This window comes from Synchiropus splendidus, chromosome 5, assembly GCF_027744825.2.
Source record: "Synchiropus splendidus isolate RoL2022-P1 chromosome 5, RoL_Sspl_1.0, whole genome shotgun sequence".
NCBI classification, from domain to species: domain Eukaryota; kingdom Metazoa; phylum Chordata; class Actinopteri; order Syngnathiformes; family Callionymidae; genus Synchiropus; species Synchiropus splendidus.
The window spans coordinates 15,708,806-15,726,018 of NC_071338.1; the positions used below are offsets into that span (position 1 = coordinate 15,708,806).

Consider the following 17,213-nt stretch of genomic DNA (forward strand, 5'->3'; position numbering starts at 1 on the left):
GAAGTGTGTTGAGTCAATCCAACTTCATTTTCCTCTTATCAGGGATCCCCTGGTGAAGCCTTGACCAAGGACGAGCTCCAGAGTGGTGTGGATATTGCCAATGAGATAGCTGAAGGATACCTTAAAAGTATGAGCCCGTATGCAACATCTATCTGCCAACGAAATGTGAAAAATTCAAGCTGCAGATTAATCTGTAATTAGCTGTTTGCTAGCTTATTCTTTTATCGCTAAATAATAGATGTGCTTTACCAAGATTCCCTGGGTTTTTAAAAGAAAATGGTCGACCTTAATTGCGTCTCATCTGAGGTCAAAGGTCCATTAAATAAGAGCCCGGTATGTGCTCCTGTCATTTTGTTTTTTGTGTATTTAGTGTTGAAGGCTGTGGAGCGAATCAATGATGCCATCAGAGCTGGTGTTCCAGAGAAAACTGTCGAGGAGTTGATGAATCCAGATGCTCAGCTGCCCCAGGTTTACCCCCAAGCTGCTGACTTGTATCAGAGAGAGCTGGCCAGTCTGCAGCAGCAGAGCCCAGAGGTAGTCTTCTACACGCATGTATATGCACATTTGATTTGACTTTAACACTAATGTAGCTAATCCATCTACCCATTCATTTGTCACTGAACCGTTGAGTCACATCACACGTCTCCAGCCTTATCGCTATCTTATGCTCTTTCTTTATTGTTTATTTATAGCATCTACATAGCCTTAAACACACTGTCTTTTCAGAAGACAGTTTTGTTTGCATGGTTTTAGTGCTGCTCTTATCAGTCTGAGGCAGCGTTTGGGCAATAAAAGATAGCAACCCAGCAAGCGGGGGAAGAGGAAGTAGTCTGCAGATAGACGTTTTTAGCAGCTTTTTAGTAGCTTGTATTATTTGGATTGGTTTGGACATATTGTCAATTAAAGCCAATTCCAGGAAAGGCTGCCCACAACTGCTTAAACACAAACGGTCATCTATTTTTTTTTTTTTATGAGAAAGTGGATGCATATTCACCAGGTGGTGTACAAGGGCACTAAGTGAGAGAACTGCAATTGAGGAAGTGGCAATGAACTTATCACGTTGAATTCTCCTTTTTTACATGCATTAGATGGACAGATCCCTTATTTTTAAAGCATTCTAATTTGTGCGTTGTGAAGAATGGCAGGCAGACGCTTAATTAAACTTGGCTGTTAATTTATAGTAATTAATAAGGTTGCAGCCCCTGGTTTTCCTCATTGGCAGCTTTATAAATGAGGTGAACTCTAGCGCTTTCCTGCAGGGCTCGCTGTCCCACCCGGAGCTGCTTGTTGCTGTCGAAATGCTGTCATCAGTTGTGTTGATGAACGAGGCCATGGATGTGGGAGACCGAGCTGCCCTCTGGAAACAGCTGTCCAGCTCTGTCACCGGCCTGAGTAATGTGGAGAGTGAATATGCACAGAGGTAAGGACGCGCACACGCACACACACACGCACTCTCTCAGACACTCGCTTCATTTCTAATGTTACTCGTCACTTTGTTGTGCTGCTCAGGTACATGGATGAACTGATGCGACTGAAGGCAGCAGCTAAAGAAGAGGGCTGTGATTATTTAACCTGGAATGACATCCAAGCCTGCATCGATCACGTCAACTTGACCGTGCAGGAGGAACATGAACGTCAGTCATAGTCATCTCACCGTATTTGAAGCCAAGCTGTCAATGCTTGTACAGTATTTAATATCCACCTTTACATACATTGTGAATTGCTTTTTGAAGGACAGTGTTTATGAGATCTATTGGTGTTATTCACTGTCAAGAAGATTTGTGACTGAAGCTACACTTCATTATTAATTTAATTCCTACCTGAACAAATGGCCAACATTAGCTATACCAAAAATTTGTGTTGATGATCTTTTGTTGTTGAAGTGGTTTACCATCGTAGGCTTTTAAATCTGTCCTGGTTTCCATCTATTTACAGGCATCGCTGCAATTGGGATGATAAACGAGGCATTGGACGAAGGGGATCCCATGAAGACCCTGGAAATGTTGCAGAACCCCTCTGCCAAGCTCACTGACGTGGACCCATCAGTGGCTCAGCACTACCACGACAAACTGCTGGAAGCTCGCAGAGAAAAGGCTCATGTAAGAACATTTTCCTACTACCCTTATAATAATTTGTGCAGATAATACTAATGATAAACTGTAATTTATGTGGCACCTTTTGGAATGCGATTCACACAAGTTCCTTACAGACAGAACGAACAAGAACATGCATCTACACATGCACATATATATTCCCGTATGGACAGTTGATGGAGAGGCTCAGTGTAACACTATGATTAGTGGAATGACGTTTGGCATTATCATCTTCATATATGCATTAAAATTGCAGTTATTTGTTATTAAAAATGCAGAGTCATAAATGTTGCACCTGCCGTATAACAATTGTCATATTTGCTTCCGCTAGTTGTCAGACACTTGAGTAAGAAGAGAGGTCAATGTTTGCCAAAGGCCGATTATGCTTGGGACTCTTGACACAATGACATATTATTTCAAACTCGCCAGCCTTCAGTAACAATAGATCTTTATTTGTGACCCCTGTGGTTGCTTCTCATTTCTTCCTGTGAGATCGCTCTGCATATCTGTGCTACAAATAATCCTTTGGTCACGGCCACAGGGATCCGTCTACATCCTCCTAGCAGATGACTTCATGTGACTCAGGCTGTGAATCCCCCGTATAAGTGAAGTCTGCTGAGGTCATGGTGTGATTCTCCCACACTTATTTCCTGTCACATCTGCAAGTGCTTGGCTTTTCAATGTGGTTCCTGTCTCCAGTTTCTTTTAAAGAAAAAAGCATGAAAGAATTTGAATTGAAATAAATATTGTTCTAATAAATGAAGTAATAAAAAGGGAGTAAATGGCCAGGAAAAAATTTATTTTCAGTTTCACCCAAAGGCAAAAAAATAATGGGGTAAGAGACAGGCAAGATTTGACACACTTTTGAGTGAACTTAAAATCTTCCGTCAAATTTGGTACTTCGCTAGAATTTCAGTCAAGTAACTTTTAAACTTTTAGCTAGTTAATTTAGTCGGCATTTGACACCGCTATTTCTTTGCTTTGGGTTTCACTAGAATTTGTTTTATGGTCTGATGAGGATTTTCAGCTTTAACCACATTTTACTTCCTCTACCATGATCCTCAGTCTGATCATACAGACTTTTTATGTAGCTGCTGGTGCAGGCTGTGCCTGGTGTGTTAGAAATATGACATAATGGTGTGCTCCATTGACACTACTGGGTAGGAGCAGAGAGAAGTGAAGAAATAGAAATGAGAAAATATTTTCCTGCCCAAATCACAGCAAGCAAAATGGCTGGCCAGGTCTGAGCCATTTGTTCCCTTAAAAGGGCAGAGCGGGCTGACCGCTCTATTGAGCAGGCACACACATGCCTCCCGGAGCTGTTGACTGGTAAATCTGGCTGAGGTGGTGAGAAAGAGACAGGCGAGGGGTTTGGACCGTTCAAGTATCTAATGAGGAAGTCCATGTGTGAGATGGAGTGTGGACAGAGAAGTGTTGAGGTTGGAAGAAGAGTGTTCACAGGTGATATGAGGTCAGGGAAAGTTTGGAGACAAATTGGAGCTTGTTGTTTGACTGGCTTCTTTGTTTCGCCTCATTGCTTCCTCAGTATTGGAGCAGGATGTTCTGCCCTGACTACTGACCAACAAGCTCCAAAGCTCTGCCTCTTAGGATGTGTTATCATTCAACTCCTGTGCTGCAACTACAAACACTCAAAGGGCTGAATGTAGCTTTAAAAAGGTGAATTGAAGTTGTTTTTCATCTAAAAACTAAGAAGCATTTTGAGCGTTGAACTTTGACTGTGTCAGGATAAGTTTTCCCCACTAAACACTTCATAGCTACATCAGAAGGGTGATAGCAGAGTGGAATAAATCCATTCCCTTCTGCAATGATCGTTTACTCATGAATTATTATGTTCCATCGTCCAAGGCTTATTAGATTGCCGTCATCATGACAACTTAATGATCATGTGATGTCTTCTGTATTAGATTACAACCAGCTTTCTAGGAGTTGACCCGAATAAATCACATAATCAAATGATTTTATATTTCACTTAAGTGTGACTTTTTGTTTTCATTCTGATTTGTTCCGCTTTTTAAATGTAATGATTCTTTTGGAACCGAGTGATCAGTTATATTCTCTTGTCTAATGAGTTGATACAGTATGTGGTAGATCTGTATAAATTCAGTTACTATTTAGTTACTAAGTTGTATGTTCAGACGGTTGACTTATTACGTACATGAAGCCTGTGTTTCCTACACCAAAGCCAAAATTCTGACTATTTGAATGAAGATCTGAATTGGTTCATATGAATGGCAGCTGAACTAACGCTACACCTTCCAGCGTCCCACATCCACTTTTCCATGACCGGTTGGCAAAAGAAGCCGCACCGAAGTCTCCTCTCCGCCCTGCTCTGCCTCTCACCACACCCCGTCTCCACAACTCCCGCCAGCCTCCATAATTTATCACCTGTAAATGCCAATTACTGCTGCCAGTGCCAACACACAAACATTAATCAGGGGACTCTGCCAGGGAAGCTCGTGTTTACAGAGAGGGTGAAACTTTTTCAAGTAAAGCTGCAAGCAGTTATGGGCTGGCAACCCCGAGCCGAAACCCTTCCCCCATGGTATCAGTCTGTTCCTCCGGTACCTTACATTTGCACGCACGCATACACACACCTCAACTGCCCTGCAGCAGAAGAAGGGGTGGGACACAGAGGGAGGAGAAAACTGAAACCCAACGCTTACCACAGAGAGTAGGCGCATGTACTCTCTGCGTTAGTAAACACAGGCAGATGGCACCACCTGCCGGTGTAGTTCTGTAATTGCTGGTTCATTTTTTTTTTTATCATGCTTTTTTTCACTAATAAACGCAATGTGAAGGAAGGAAGACGGTACGTTTCCTCTCGCTTACGTAATATATTATGAGCGATGGGTTTTGTATGAGTTGAGTTCCAGAAGTCAGAAACAAGAAATTCTTTAGCCTCACGGCCTGACAATAGAGGGGTACCAGTAACTGAGTAGTACATGAAGCATGGGGTGGGGTCATGTCAGACATCCCGGTCCATCCCAAGTTGAACATAGACATAGGCATCCACTCACTAAAACCTATTGACTAGTCAAAAGTTGTAAGCATGTCACTAGACTCATGTCCAGCTGGTTAAATGTGCGCGTGGTTTGAGTTGTAAGTGTGGAACAAACAATTCCAATCCAATTACCGTATTATTGGTGTCGACTAAGTAATAATCGCTATTTTATATACCTGATTTGTAGCCTGAGTTCAGTCACATTCCTGTGTTTCAGTCCTTGTCATTGTTGCTTCTGCGTACGTTTAAATTCACATGATTACTTGATTGTCTATCCAGGAGACACAAGATCCGTCTGCCGTGCTTTGGTTGGATGAGATCCAAGATGCAATTCTGAAGGCCAACTTGGACACACAGGAAGCCCTGCAATGTCAGTACTCATGTCTTTGATTCAGGTTGCTGTAAGATGTGTTGCAATACAGTGACTTATGGACTCATATGTGTACATGTGCAGTCTCACAGTCCATCCAAGCGATCAATGAGGCAGTGGACGTTGGAGATGCATCTCAGACTGTTGCAGCTCTGAAGAACCCCAGTGCTGGACTGTATGGCGTCACCACTGAATGTGCCCAGACCTATCAGGATGACCTGTCCAAGATCAAGAAGGACAAGCTGAATGATGGTGTGCTTCGATTCTCACATTCCTCTTTATAACTAGTTACATAAATCAGACAACTGGATTCTCTGGTGATCTTATCCTATGATTCCATCTATCCAGGTGACAACGGCAGTGAGTGGGTGAAGCACTGGGTAAAGGGAGGACACAATTATTACTACAACCTGAAGACCCAGGAGGGCACTTGGGTGGAGCCAGAGGCTTTCATACCTAACAATACTCAGCTTCATAAAGATGACATCCAGGTTAGTGAGGCTGCAGCACACCCGTTCCTGTTTAATTGTTGTACTTACACCACTGCTTGTGTTCTTCTTCCCGCCAGTCTGTGGTTTCTGGAGTAACCACGGCTTACAATCGGGAGCAGCTCTGGCTGGCGAATGAGGCTCTAATAACTAAACTGCAAGCACGTTGCCGTGGCTACCTGGTGAGGAAAGGCGTAAGGGAGCGAATGGACTTTCTCAAATCCCAGGAACCTGCTGTTACCCGCATACAGGTAATCTTCCAAACAAAATGTTGTGTATAAAATACAATTTCCCAATCGTAAAAAGGAAAGCTTTTCAATTGTTCATTTTACTGATAAAAAGTTTTAAGGAATTTAACCGACCCCCTTCATTTAGGCCCACTGGAAAGGCCACAAACAGAGAAAAAATTTTAAAGATCGTCAGCAGTATCTCAAGGACCACACTGATGAAGCTGTCAAGGTGAAACAACTTGTAATGATTCATTTCTCCCATTGTTATGTACAAACTCAAATGAACGTATTCGCCTTTGTCTGCGTCAGATCCAGTCCATGGTTCGGATGCATCAAGCTCGTAAAAAATACAAGGATCGCCTGAAGTACTTCCAGGATCATGTGAGTGTTTGAGGTTTCCAATGAATTTTGTTGTTTTGTGTTTTACTCACTATTACATGTGAATTCCAGTCTGTTTGTTGTTGCTGCACAGAATACTGATGAACCCATGTTTTCGCAACTGAATAATTAATATCTTTGAACAGCTGCCTTTCCTCAAGTAACTTGAATTCCCTTCAAGTTCATGTACTTGAGTCTACTGTCCTCTATTTAGTACCATTGTTGTGCCATTCTTAGCTTCGAAGTTAGAATCCCATTCCATCTTTCTGTCTATGAGTCTTTGGGAGCCGTGATCTAGTTGTGCTGGGGTGGGCAGTGTGAACTACTATTGACAGTTATTTTTTTGCAGATCAAAGATGTGGTGAAGATTCAGGCATTCATCCGAGCCAATAAGGCTAGAGATGATTATAAAACTCTGAGTAAGTCTCAATGACCTTCAACATTCTCATTCTTACTGTCATTGACAATAATCTCAATCTTCTTAAACAGTCAGTGCTGAAAATCCTCCCATGGCTGTCGTGCGGAAGTTTGTCCACTTGCTGGACCACAGTGACCAGGACTTTCAAGAAGAGCTGGACTTGATGCGTCTCCGCGAGGAAGTGATCACCAACATCCGGTCTAATCAGCAGCTGGAGAATGACCTGAACCTGATGGACATAAAGATCGGCCTTCTTGTCAAGAACAAGATCACTTTGCAGGAGGTGGTATCGCACAGCAAAAAGCTGACTAAGAAGAATAAGGGTCAGTTGTCCAACATGATGATGATGAACAAACAGAGGGGCGGACTGAAGGCGCTGAGCAAAGAGAAACGAGTTAAGCTGGAAGCCTACCAGTATCTCTTTTACCTTCTACAGGTGACTTTTCAAGAATTACACATCCTTGTCAGTATTAACCATCGCACAGCTGACAACATGTAACTTCTTTTAGACCAACCCAACGTATCTGGCCAAGCTGATCTTCCAGATGCCTCAGAATAAATCCACTAAGTTCATGGACTCCGTCATCTTCACTCTGTACAACTACGCATCCAACCAAAGAGAGGAGTATCTGCTCCTTAAGCTTTTCAAGACTGCCCTTCAGGAGGAAATCAAGTGAGATGTTTACCACTTAGTTTCCAATTCAAGAGCATGGTGGGAGTTTTTTCTTTGTAATGCACAATATTTTTGTGTGGAATTTTTCAAGGTCAAAAGTGGACCAGATGAAGGAGATCGTGACAGGAAACCCAACTGTCATCAAGATGGTGGTGAGTTTCCACAGAGGGGCTCGTGGCCAGAACGCACTCCGTCAAATCCTGGCACCGGTGGTCAAGGAGATCATGGATGACAAGAGCCTGAACATCAAGACAGACCCAGTTGATATCTACAAGAGCTGGGTCAACCAGATGGAGACGCAGACTGGAGAGGCCAGGTGAGCCATGTGGTATTTTACTTTACTGACAAGGGATTCAACATGAAAATGGTAGAGGAAAAAAGTATGCTGAAAGAAAATGCGGCATGATAAACTGATGTTTTTAGTTATTGAAATTGAAAAGAATTTGCCAAGATTATTATAGCTGTCACAGTGACTAAAAAGAACAAGAAGAAAAAAGTCTTTCTTCATATTGATTGGCAGGTGAGGGTAGTTGCTCTTAATTGTCCGTAGTGATGTCTCGCCATCTGGCAGGTCATTCGAAAAATTCTGATGATTTGAGTCACTCATAGTAGCAGGTCAATTTCCATTTTGGCCACATTACTGTATTTCCTTGTTATGAGGGACCATCAGGGGGTTTTACCAAAAGAACAAGTTTAAATAAGCAGTTGAAAATAATAAATATGAGGGGCTGTAATTCGTATGAACGTCCAATATATAAGCATCAGCGTCACAGTTTAATTAACACATTTCTAGGAAAACAGAAAACAAGAGAAAACGAGTGAAATCATCATGAAGCTTGACTGCTGAAATATCACAACAGCGACTTGAAACTGTCAAAACATTGACCTCATGAGGGCTGGATATATATAGGCCAAGGGCTGCACCTGGCCCCTGGGCATGACTCTGCTCAGTTTTTTTTTACATCCAACAATATATTGCAATAAAAAAGGAAATGCTTCCAGCACTTGGTCTTGTTGTCATTGTGAATATATATTACCAACTACAGTAACTGACTGGGCTTCACTTTACTTCCTTTTTATCCACAGCAAGCTTCCTTATGATGTCACTCCTGAGCAGGCCATGGCCCACGAGGAAGTGAGGACTAGACTGGAGGTCTCCATCAAGAACATGAAGGCGATCACGGACAAATTCCTTTCAGCCATTGTGGTGTCTGTGGATAAAATCCCGTAGGTTCTTCTTGTTTAGAGCCTAGACAAATGATCAGTGAATTAACTCTTGATTTTAATTTGGCAGGTATGGCATGCGCTTCATCTCCAAGGTCCTGAAGGACACTCTCCATGAGAAGTTTCCAGATGCTACAGAGGATGAGCTGCACAAGGTTTGTTCCCAACTCCACACCAGTCAAAGCTTAGTTCACTGAAGGTATTCATTTTAAGCAATGTTGTGGGAGAAATGACTTTATGTTTTGGGGAACTAACTTTCAAAACTTGGATTTGAGGATCACTGCGTCGTGTTGCTTACTAAAGTCTTCTAATTTCCCCCTCTGTTGTTCATAATGTGTCACGCCTCATCTGTTTTTCTGTCCTTCCTTTCTGGATTTCCCTCATTACCCACCAGCCCTTGCTTCTCTGCTGGTGAGGCACTGCGTCTGTCTTTTCTATGCGCTGATGAAAGGTGAGCAATATCTGAGGTCTTCCTCTTTTAGCAGACGCTTCCTCATATTTGCAGCAATACTGGCTAAACCATCATTTCTTTGCATAACACCACGCCTATAGAATCCTACGCTTCTGGGTCATCAGTTAGGAAGTCTGTCAAGATTGGTTCATTTTGCCTTCATGGATCCATCTTAATGTTGATTCTGCCGGATAGATGTGAGGCCTTTTTATATAGACGTTCTAAGACAAGGTGTTATTCAAGCATGAGTCAGCCTAGCTCCTATAGAATTTACCATGGATACAAATTTACCAAGTGGGGTGAAGCTATTCGCACTATTTACACTGACAGAAAGGTGTGTATTCCAGATTGTAGGGAACCTCCTGTATTACCGTTACATGAACCCTGCAATCGTTGCACCTGATGCCTTTGACATCATCGAGATGTCAGCTGGAGGTCAGCTGACCACCGAGCAACGACGTAACCTGGGCTCGGTCGCCAAGATGCTTCAGCACGCTGCCTCCAACAAGATGTTTCTGGGGGATAATGCGCATCTTAATCCCATCAACGAGTATCTCACCGCGTCCCATCAGAAGTTCAGGTGGGAGTCTTAATTTAAATGGAAAGTTCTGTGATCCTTAGTGTTCATTTCTTATTCAACTCTGCTACTGGTTCCCAGGCGTTTCTTCCTGGCAGCGTGTGATGTCCCTTCACTTGAGGACAAGTTCAACGTTGATCAGTACTCTGATTTGGTCACAGTCACCAAGCCCGTCATTTATATCTCGATTGGAGAAATGATAAACACGCACACAGTAAGTCTGTGACTGAAAGTGTATCTTGTGGATGTGGATGACATTTCCAGTATGTTTCTGTTCTGTTAGCTGCTCTTAGATCACCAGGATGCTATTGCCCCAGAGCACAACGACCCCGTCCATGAGCTCCTGGATGACCTGGGAGAGGTTCCTACTGTAGAGTCATTGATCGGTGAGTAGTTCGGACACCAGGGAATTAGACCAGAGAGCATATGCTTCCTTCCGCCTAAATGTCCTCGGAGAAATGGTTTCTTGTTTTGTGTTGTAACATTTTTGTTATTATTATTATTATTATCAAAACTATTTTCATCCATTTAATGACTAATGTGTGATATGGTTAAATAAATACAGGCGAAAACCCTCTCCCTCCTGACGACCCTAACAAGGAGCTGATGGCCAAGACTGAGGTCTCACTGACACTCACTAATAAATTTGATGTGCCTGGGGAAGCTAACAACGAGGTGGATGCCCGGACCCTTCTGCTCAAGTGCGTGCACTCATCATTTCCACGTCAAAAATATATTCCTGTGCTTATTCATGTTATTTTTCCTTCAGCACGAAGAGGCTCATCGTCGATGTGATCCGGTTCCAGCCGGGAGAGACTCTGACTGAGATTCTCGACTCCACACCTGGTCCGGAACAGGTGAGCTATAAAAACTCAACTGAACATTAACTGGGCCACAGTCTTGGGGGAGTACAGGAACCTACTTCTCATGGTCTAGCCCAGATAAAAATGCAAAATGTATGCCTTACTCTGTGGTGAGAGGACACCAGGATGAAAGTGACAGCAGTAATCATTCAGTGGAGCTATACATAGTTTTGTAAAAAGAACAGCCTTGAAGAATGGAGTGAAAAACAAACATGCATCATGTGCCAAACTTATTGCCTGGGGGCCAAATCTTCCCTGCTAAGTTGGTTTTCGCAGCCCGCAAGAGCTATAAATACAGTTGAGATCAAGTTCAACACTAATCTGAAGTGAAAACGCAAACCAAGTATGTTGATACCATGACCTAAAAAGATGAGTGTTCAGGCTCGCACTTCAGCCTATCAAGAGGAGATTTTGCGTGATAAAAGGAATTAGATGAATGATGAGAACATGAACGAATGATTGTGCTTCAAATTGTCTTCTGTGTTGTGAGTCAGTGGGTGAGAATTGATGTGTTTTCAAACTCACCACCAGCATCCTATCAAAGAGTAACATTTACAGACTGTCACTTTTGTGTGACACCGCTGTCAGAAACAATTTCATAAATGTGTTCCTCTTTTAGATCTATTCATTTATATATTATCATAATTATCAATGCCAGATTCCTCTTCCTCCTACTGTTTCATGTCGATTCACAGGCTTCAAAGAGGATTCATTCAGTTCAGTTTTATCTGTTGTTTACCTGTTGAAACACACATGCTTCTAGAGACGGAAAAAAAGTGTTTAACACTGGTTTTGGGCTAGGAAGCAGAATACCAGCGTGCCATGCAGAGGAGGGCCATCCGAGACGCCAAGACACCAGAAAAGATGAAGCAGGTGAAGCCTGTGGTGGACGACAGCCTCACGCTGCAGGGAAAGAAGGACAAGATCAAGAGCAACTTGCAGAGGCTCGCAGAGCTTGGTAAGGTTCATCCTGAGAACCGCTACCAGGACCTGATCAACGACATTGCCAAGGTACAAAAGCCCTTCATACTTTGATGGATTGTTCCGACAACTCCGTTGAGTTTCGCTGACATAGCGGTCTTCTTCCTTCACAGGACATCAGGAATCAGAGACGATATCGTCAACGCAGAAAGGCCGAGCTGGTGAAACTTCAACAGACTAACACTGCCCTCAATTCAAAGACTAAATTTTACAATGTGCAGATTGATTCATACAATCAGTATATTAAGACATGTATGGACAACCTCACCAGCAAGGGCAAGTAAGTGTCAAAGAGTTCTTTGTTCTTGGTTTAGTTCTGACTTGATGTCATGTGGATTCACATTCTACCTTATTAGACAATTTTAGTTGGTTATATTTATTTTAATATGACATTTCTGGGTTTCATTCTCTGTTTAGTGGGAGCCCTGAGGCAATATTTTGACTCGGAGTTGTTATACTGTATCAATGCATTCGATTGTCAACAAACCAGTCAGCTGGCACCTTTTAAAAAATCCTCTCCAGCACTGCTGTCATTGCGTTTAAATACAAAGTCAAACTTTTGCATCCACTTCTCTATTGTTCCAGAAATAAATAGTTTTCTGTTGAATTGTCCTCTCGCTCTGCACATGCAAGAGCAGTGTCTCACCTGGAACTGTCAGAATTGGGTCAGTTCTTGTTCCAGCTCACAGTGTGTATCCTCCGACTCCTGCTGCTTTCATATTTGGGCATTTAATCAGGAAGTCAGAAACTACTTTTAGAAGTAGCAATCAGTGGTGCCAGTGGTGTTCATGCGGCCCAATTATTTTAAGAGGTTTATCGTTTTTCTGTCAATTGCTCTGATGACAAAAACACATTTCCTGTAATCAGTTTTATTTGTTCAACCTTTGATAAAGGGCACAATTTTCTTACTTTTTTGTGGGAACAATGTTTTTTTTCCTCATTTGTATTTATCTGCTTGCAGGGTGTCCAGCAAACCAGGAAACAACAAGACCAAGAAAAGCAAGCAAGTGTCTCAGAAATATACAGCCGCTCGCCTACATGAGAAAGGCGTGTTGATTTCCATCGAAGATCTACAGCAGAACCAGTGAGTTGATTCTAAATCGGATGGCTTTGTTTGAACAGCAAGACGTCAGTAAAATGTAGTTTTTTGCGGTGAATGAAGAATCTATAGCTGAGGGGTCCTTACAGGGGGGGCTTGATATTAGCCTGTTTTTAAAATATTTACATTTAACTTGTAAAATCCTTGGTCAAACTTTATTTCATTCATATTTTATTTAACTGGCATTAACCTTTCAGGTCAGGTGGTGACTTTGAGTACCGTAATTTCTGCACTATAAGCCTCTACTTTTTTCTCGCGGTCTGAACCGTGCGGCTTATACAACAGCTCCGCTAATATATGGATTTTCATAGTTAGAAATCCGATGAAATTGGAGGCTTTGAAACCAATGAAATCAGAGGCTTCTAATTTATGCTTAAAGCGCTCAAAATGCGCTATTCTCACCTGGGTGTCTGCAGCTGCATCACTGACCTTTCTACGGCACAGACAGCGCCACTGCATCCGCGGCTTGTAGACCAGTGCGGCTTATGTATGAACAGCATCTATTTTGCTTCTTAAATTTAGTGGATGCAGTTAATATTTCAGTGTGCTTTATAGTCCGGTAATCACGGTAGTAAGCAGGTTGATGATCGTTGGTGGTTGAGTAGTCACATCCACATAGAGGTCAGCTTTTTCAGATTTAGTTGTTAAAACCAGATGGGGCAGCAGTGGCTCAGACAGATGATGAGATTTATTTTAAAGCACAAAAAATAATCATAGCACACAAAGATTGCAGTGTTTAAACTCTTGGCTTTCAACTGGCTCTTTTCTACCTAGTGGAGAAATAAAAATAAATCTTCTGGAAGCTCTTAGAAACTGAAAAGTCGATGTGGAGGGAAGTAGCTGATAACAAATGCATTTTTGTGCTTCATTCTGACAAACCAGAGTTTGTGGTGTGTGATAGTGATGCTATAATGTCCTGTTTTGGCCGTGTAATTTAGTTTGATATGCCCACTGTACTTCCTACTGTGTCCATTATGCACTATATCAGAGGTAGACATTTAAGTTTCTTAAGGGTCACATTACATACTGTGACTGTCAGGCTAAAACAACAGAAAGAAAAAGCCTGAAATTTTGTGACTATAGCAGTATAGTGTAATTCCACCATAATGATATGTTTTTTATTTCTATATTGTTTCATTTTATATAAAATCATTCCCTGTAGGCACTTATTTACATGGCATATATTTCTTAAACTTTATTTGATCTATTTTCTATTTTAGGAGTAATATATCAGAGTAAGATCAGAGCTTTAAGGTGTTTCCATTATTTTGTCCAACCCCTGTAAATGTATTGGTCTAATCACCCAAGCAAATTGTGTATGAAATCAGCTACGTTTTTTGTAAGTTTTTGTGTTCTGATATGAGGAATAAGAACGTATTGCTTTGAAGTGATCGTAATTTGCTTTTCATTCTCCCTCATCAGGTACAAGAACGTTATTTTCGAGATCTGCCCATCAGAGGCTGTTGGAGTGTTTGATGTGAAGGCCAAGCTCATGGGAGTTCACTTGGAGACATTACAGTTAGAATATCAGGTATTCATGCAGCTGCACGTGTTGACGTTGTTTCACTCAGTTGTTGATGCCTGCCTTGTTTTTCCCAGGATCTCCTCCAGCTGCAGTATGAAGGCGTGGCAGTAATGAAGCTCTTCGACCGGGCGACCATCAACGTCAACCTGCTCATTTTCCTCCTGAACAAGAAATTCTATGGGAAATAAAAAAGAGCTTTATAGACACTCGATTTTACCACAAAACCCACTTTGAGGGTTGCTCAACCTGATCGGTGTGGTTGCTCACCATACTGCACTTCTCCCATACGCCTTTGAAAATATATGTGCGTTATATTTTGCTTTAGTTGCATCATCATATGTGCGTTACACCTTGTGGGACTTTGGGCCATGCCGCCCAGCACACGTGTGCAGGTGCTTGCTGGAATATTTTTTTTCTCACAGCCTCTGTAATTGCAGCTGAAGGTTTAAAAGATTAAAAGTTGTATTTTTATTTTATCATTTGCTTTAAACCATATGGAAATCTTGTGCATGGGCTTTGAATTATGATGTAAAGGCATTTTTTCTTTGCTGTTAGTTGCTCACCTAATGTGCCTATAATCCTGGTGTACTTTTCAGCAGGGCTGTAGTACAAAGGTCTGGTCTCAGGCTGTTGGTTTTTTTTTATTATTTGGACATTTTCCTTAAACATTACTATAAAAAGTCAGGGATGCATAAGAAAGGCTCTCCTTATCCTCTCTTATCTCTTTTTTTTTTTTTTATTACAACTCTAAACTACCCCCAGATTATTGTTCATGTAATTGAGATGGTTGTTGCATTTGACTATTTGAGAATGTTTTCACTGTGATGCAGATTGACCTGCCTCTGAGTGCTCACCTGAATTGGCATATGAACCCTGACAATCCACATATGAAATGTTTAAGGAAGAAAATTCACTTCTATTGCTGCAGTTCTCCCAACTGGAGGGTATATTGATGATGATTTAGTTTTCTAATGTGCAGAGGATCGCCACATCAAGTCATTTAATATAATACGATCCATAGATCTTGAAGTGTAAACTGGATAGTAATATTTTTATGTCTTTTGCTGAGATTGAAATTAGAGAGCCCCTATTTATATTTTTTATGTTTACATTATGCTGTATTTAACATTTACAAAAACAAAGATGCACCATGTACCTGAGGATGTTCAGTATTAGTGGGCCTTGTAGACTTTCAATCTACACTATCCTTGTGGTGTTCCAAGCATCGACTTCCTGCAACACAGGCCTTCAGTCCATTCTTGGAGTTCCCATACTGGTCAGAGGAAAACACCTGCTCTCTGTACATTTAATGTGTTTTTTTCTGTTTTAGAATAAAGCTCCATGCTACATGTTTCTCGTCTCTGATCCTTGTCTCTAGACACAGAAGTGAATGATGAGAAATGATAAGGTCAGTGAGATGATGCTGAAACGTGAGAGGTTAGTGGAGCAGCTGTATGTCATCCAGGGATTCAGAGCAGAGCCTTGACTTATAAGGACTGACTGGAAGATGAAATTCATACCAAGATGGCGTCACCACAATTGAGAATCTCAGAACTCAAACAGTCTGGAATCAAATACTCAAAAGTACTGTTGTGTATGGTATAAATAATCATGACAAAGCAGCTGTGTAAATGGCAGAGTTTGGCCTAAAGGCTTGGCACTGCTGAGCAGCACTAAGGAAGAACACACGCTTGTGTTGAACAGTGATTTGGCTTGTCAAATGACAAGCCTTTAGAAAGGATGACAGAAATCAGATTTACTGAATGACGCTGCAATGGAAGTAGTGAAGGTGCACTGAATTTGGAAAAGCTTGACTTGATGGTTCTTTGTTACCGGGTTTGAATTAGCTCTGATGAAGCCATCATCCAGGGTCAAATCACCATCAAAGACAGGCTCCTCACCCCCAGTGACAGAACTTTTAAAGATCAAACTTTCTCAGCTGCAAACAAACCTCATGCTCACCTTTTCAGATGTTTACAAATAAGCAACTTTGTTTCTGCATTTTAAGCTACTTCCAGGACAATGGTTTTTGCCAGAATCTGAACAAGTCTCTCACCTCCAAGCACTTCATATCTCCGCAAATTGTTCTGTGTTATGAGACAAGCCTCGCTTGGTATTTTAAGGTGAAAGAGACCTACCTGAAAATATATCGGACGAGCTTGGGTAATTATCAAAGATCCATCAAAGTTCCATAAATGCTAGACTACAATTTATGTTGTTGTGATTTCAAGGTCATTAATTTGCTTCTATTCAAAACCTAAAACATTTGAGGTCTTTGTTTGTTTAATCGTGGTGAAGCGAGCCATCTTAAGTGAATGGAGGTCGCTATTTCCACCAAGTTTGTTTAAATGACATGGTCTCTCTCGTGTACCTTCAGGAAATAAGATAAAATCTTAGTCATTTACACATAGTTTCTTCCCCCCAAAAGAACTGGTGCACTCTACTCACACTACTGTTCACTATTAAATGAACAGTAAAACACTGACTTTACTTTATTGTTCGTGTACACTGGCTTTTCTTTGTTGTTTCTCTGTGTTATTTTTCTTTACTTTATTAATCTGTCGTGTGAGTGTGTGGTAATGTTTTATAATGTCTGTGTTATGATTTCCGAATCAGCTTTATTGCCAAGGTCAGTGAGGAACTAGGTGTCATTGTTTCTAAATTTGAAATGGAAAACTACAGACATGAAAAAAAAATCTAACTTTCACACACATTCAGTCATTCTTAAAACCCAACAATTACAATTTCCGTACTGTTTGGGCCAGGGTGGTCCCAAAGGCATTTGTGGTGAAGGGGACACCCTGCGGAGGTCACGGAAACT

At 41.5% G+C, this 17,213-nt stretch overlaps 1 protein-coding gene across 1 annotated transcript in view; it reads left to right on the forward strand.

Moving 5' to 3' along the window:
* Nucleotides 1–14,586, forward strand: part of iqgap1 (IQ motif containing GTPase activating protein 1) — a 33,868-nt gene extending 19,282 nt beyond the window's left edge. The window contains exons 11-37 of the mRNA XM_053865137.1: nt 43–127; nt 371–534; nt 1,260–1,420; nt 1,510–1,634; nt 1,936–2,099; nt 5,395–5,485; nt 5,570–5,737; nt 5,834–5,976; nt 6,054–6,224; nt 6,349–6,432; nt 6,513–6,584; nt 6,931–7,000; nt 7,071–7,435; nt 7,509–7,672; nt 7,764–7,988; nt 8,759–8,899; nt 8,967–9,051; nt 9,695–9,927; nt 10,006–10,138; nt 10,208–10,310; nt 10,490–10,625; nt 10,694–10,781; nt 11,589–11,798; nt 11,882–12,048; nt 12,730–12,852; nt 14,290–14,398; nt 14,467–14,586. Of these exons, the coding sequence (XP_053721112.1) occupies nt 43–127; nt 371–534; nt 1,260–1,420; nt 1,510–1,634; nt 1,936–2,099; nt 5,395–5,485; nt 5,570–5,737; nt 5,834–5,976; nt 6,054–6,224; nt 6,349–6,432; nt 6,513–6,584; nt 6,931–7,000; nt 7,071–7,435; nt 7,509–7,672; nt 7,764–7,988; nt 8,759–8,899; nt 8,967–9,051; nt 9,695–9,927; nt 10,006–10,138; nt 10,208–10,310; nt 10,490–10,625; nt 10,694–10,781; nt 11,589–11,798; nt 11,882–12,048; nt 12,730–12,852; nt 14,290–14,398; nt 14,467–14,580 (3,894 nt within the window). The 3' untranslated portion in view covers nt 14,581–14,586. The remainder of the gene's footprint in view (nt 1–42; nt 128–370; nt 535–1,259; nt 1,421–1,509; nt 1,635–1,935; nt 2,100–5,394; nt 5,486–5,569; nt 5,738–5,833; nt 5,977–6,053; nt 6,225–6,348; nt 6,433–6,512; nt 6,585–6,930; nt 7,001–7,070; nt 7,436–7,508; nt 7,673–7,763; nt 7,989–8,758; nt 8,900–8,966; nt 9,052–9,694; nt 9,928–10,005; nt 10,139–10,207; nt 10,311–10,489; nt 10,626–10,693; nt 10,782–11,588; nt 11,799–11,881; nt 12,049–12,729; nt 12,853–14,289; nt 14,399–14,466) is intronic.
* The last annotated feature ends 2,627 nt before the right edge of the window (nt 14,587–17,213 follow it).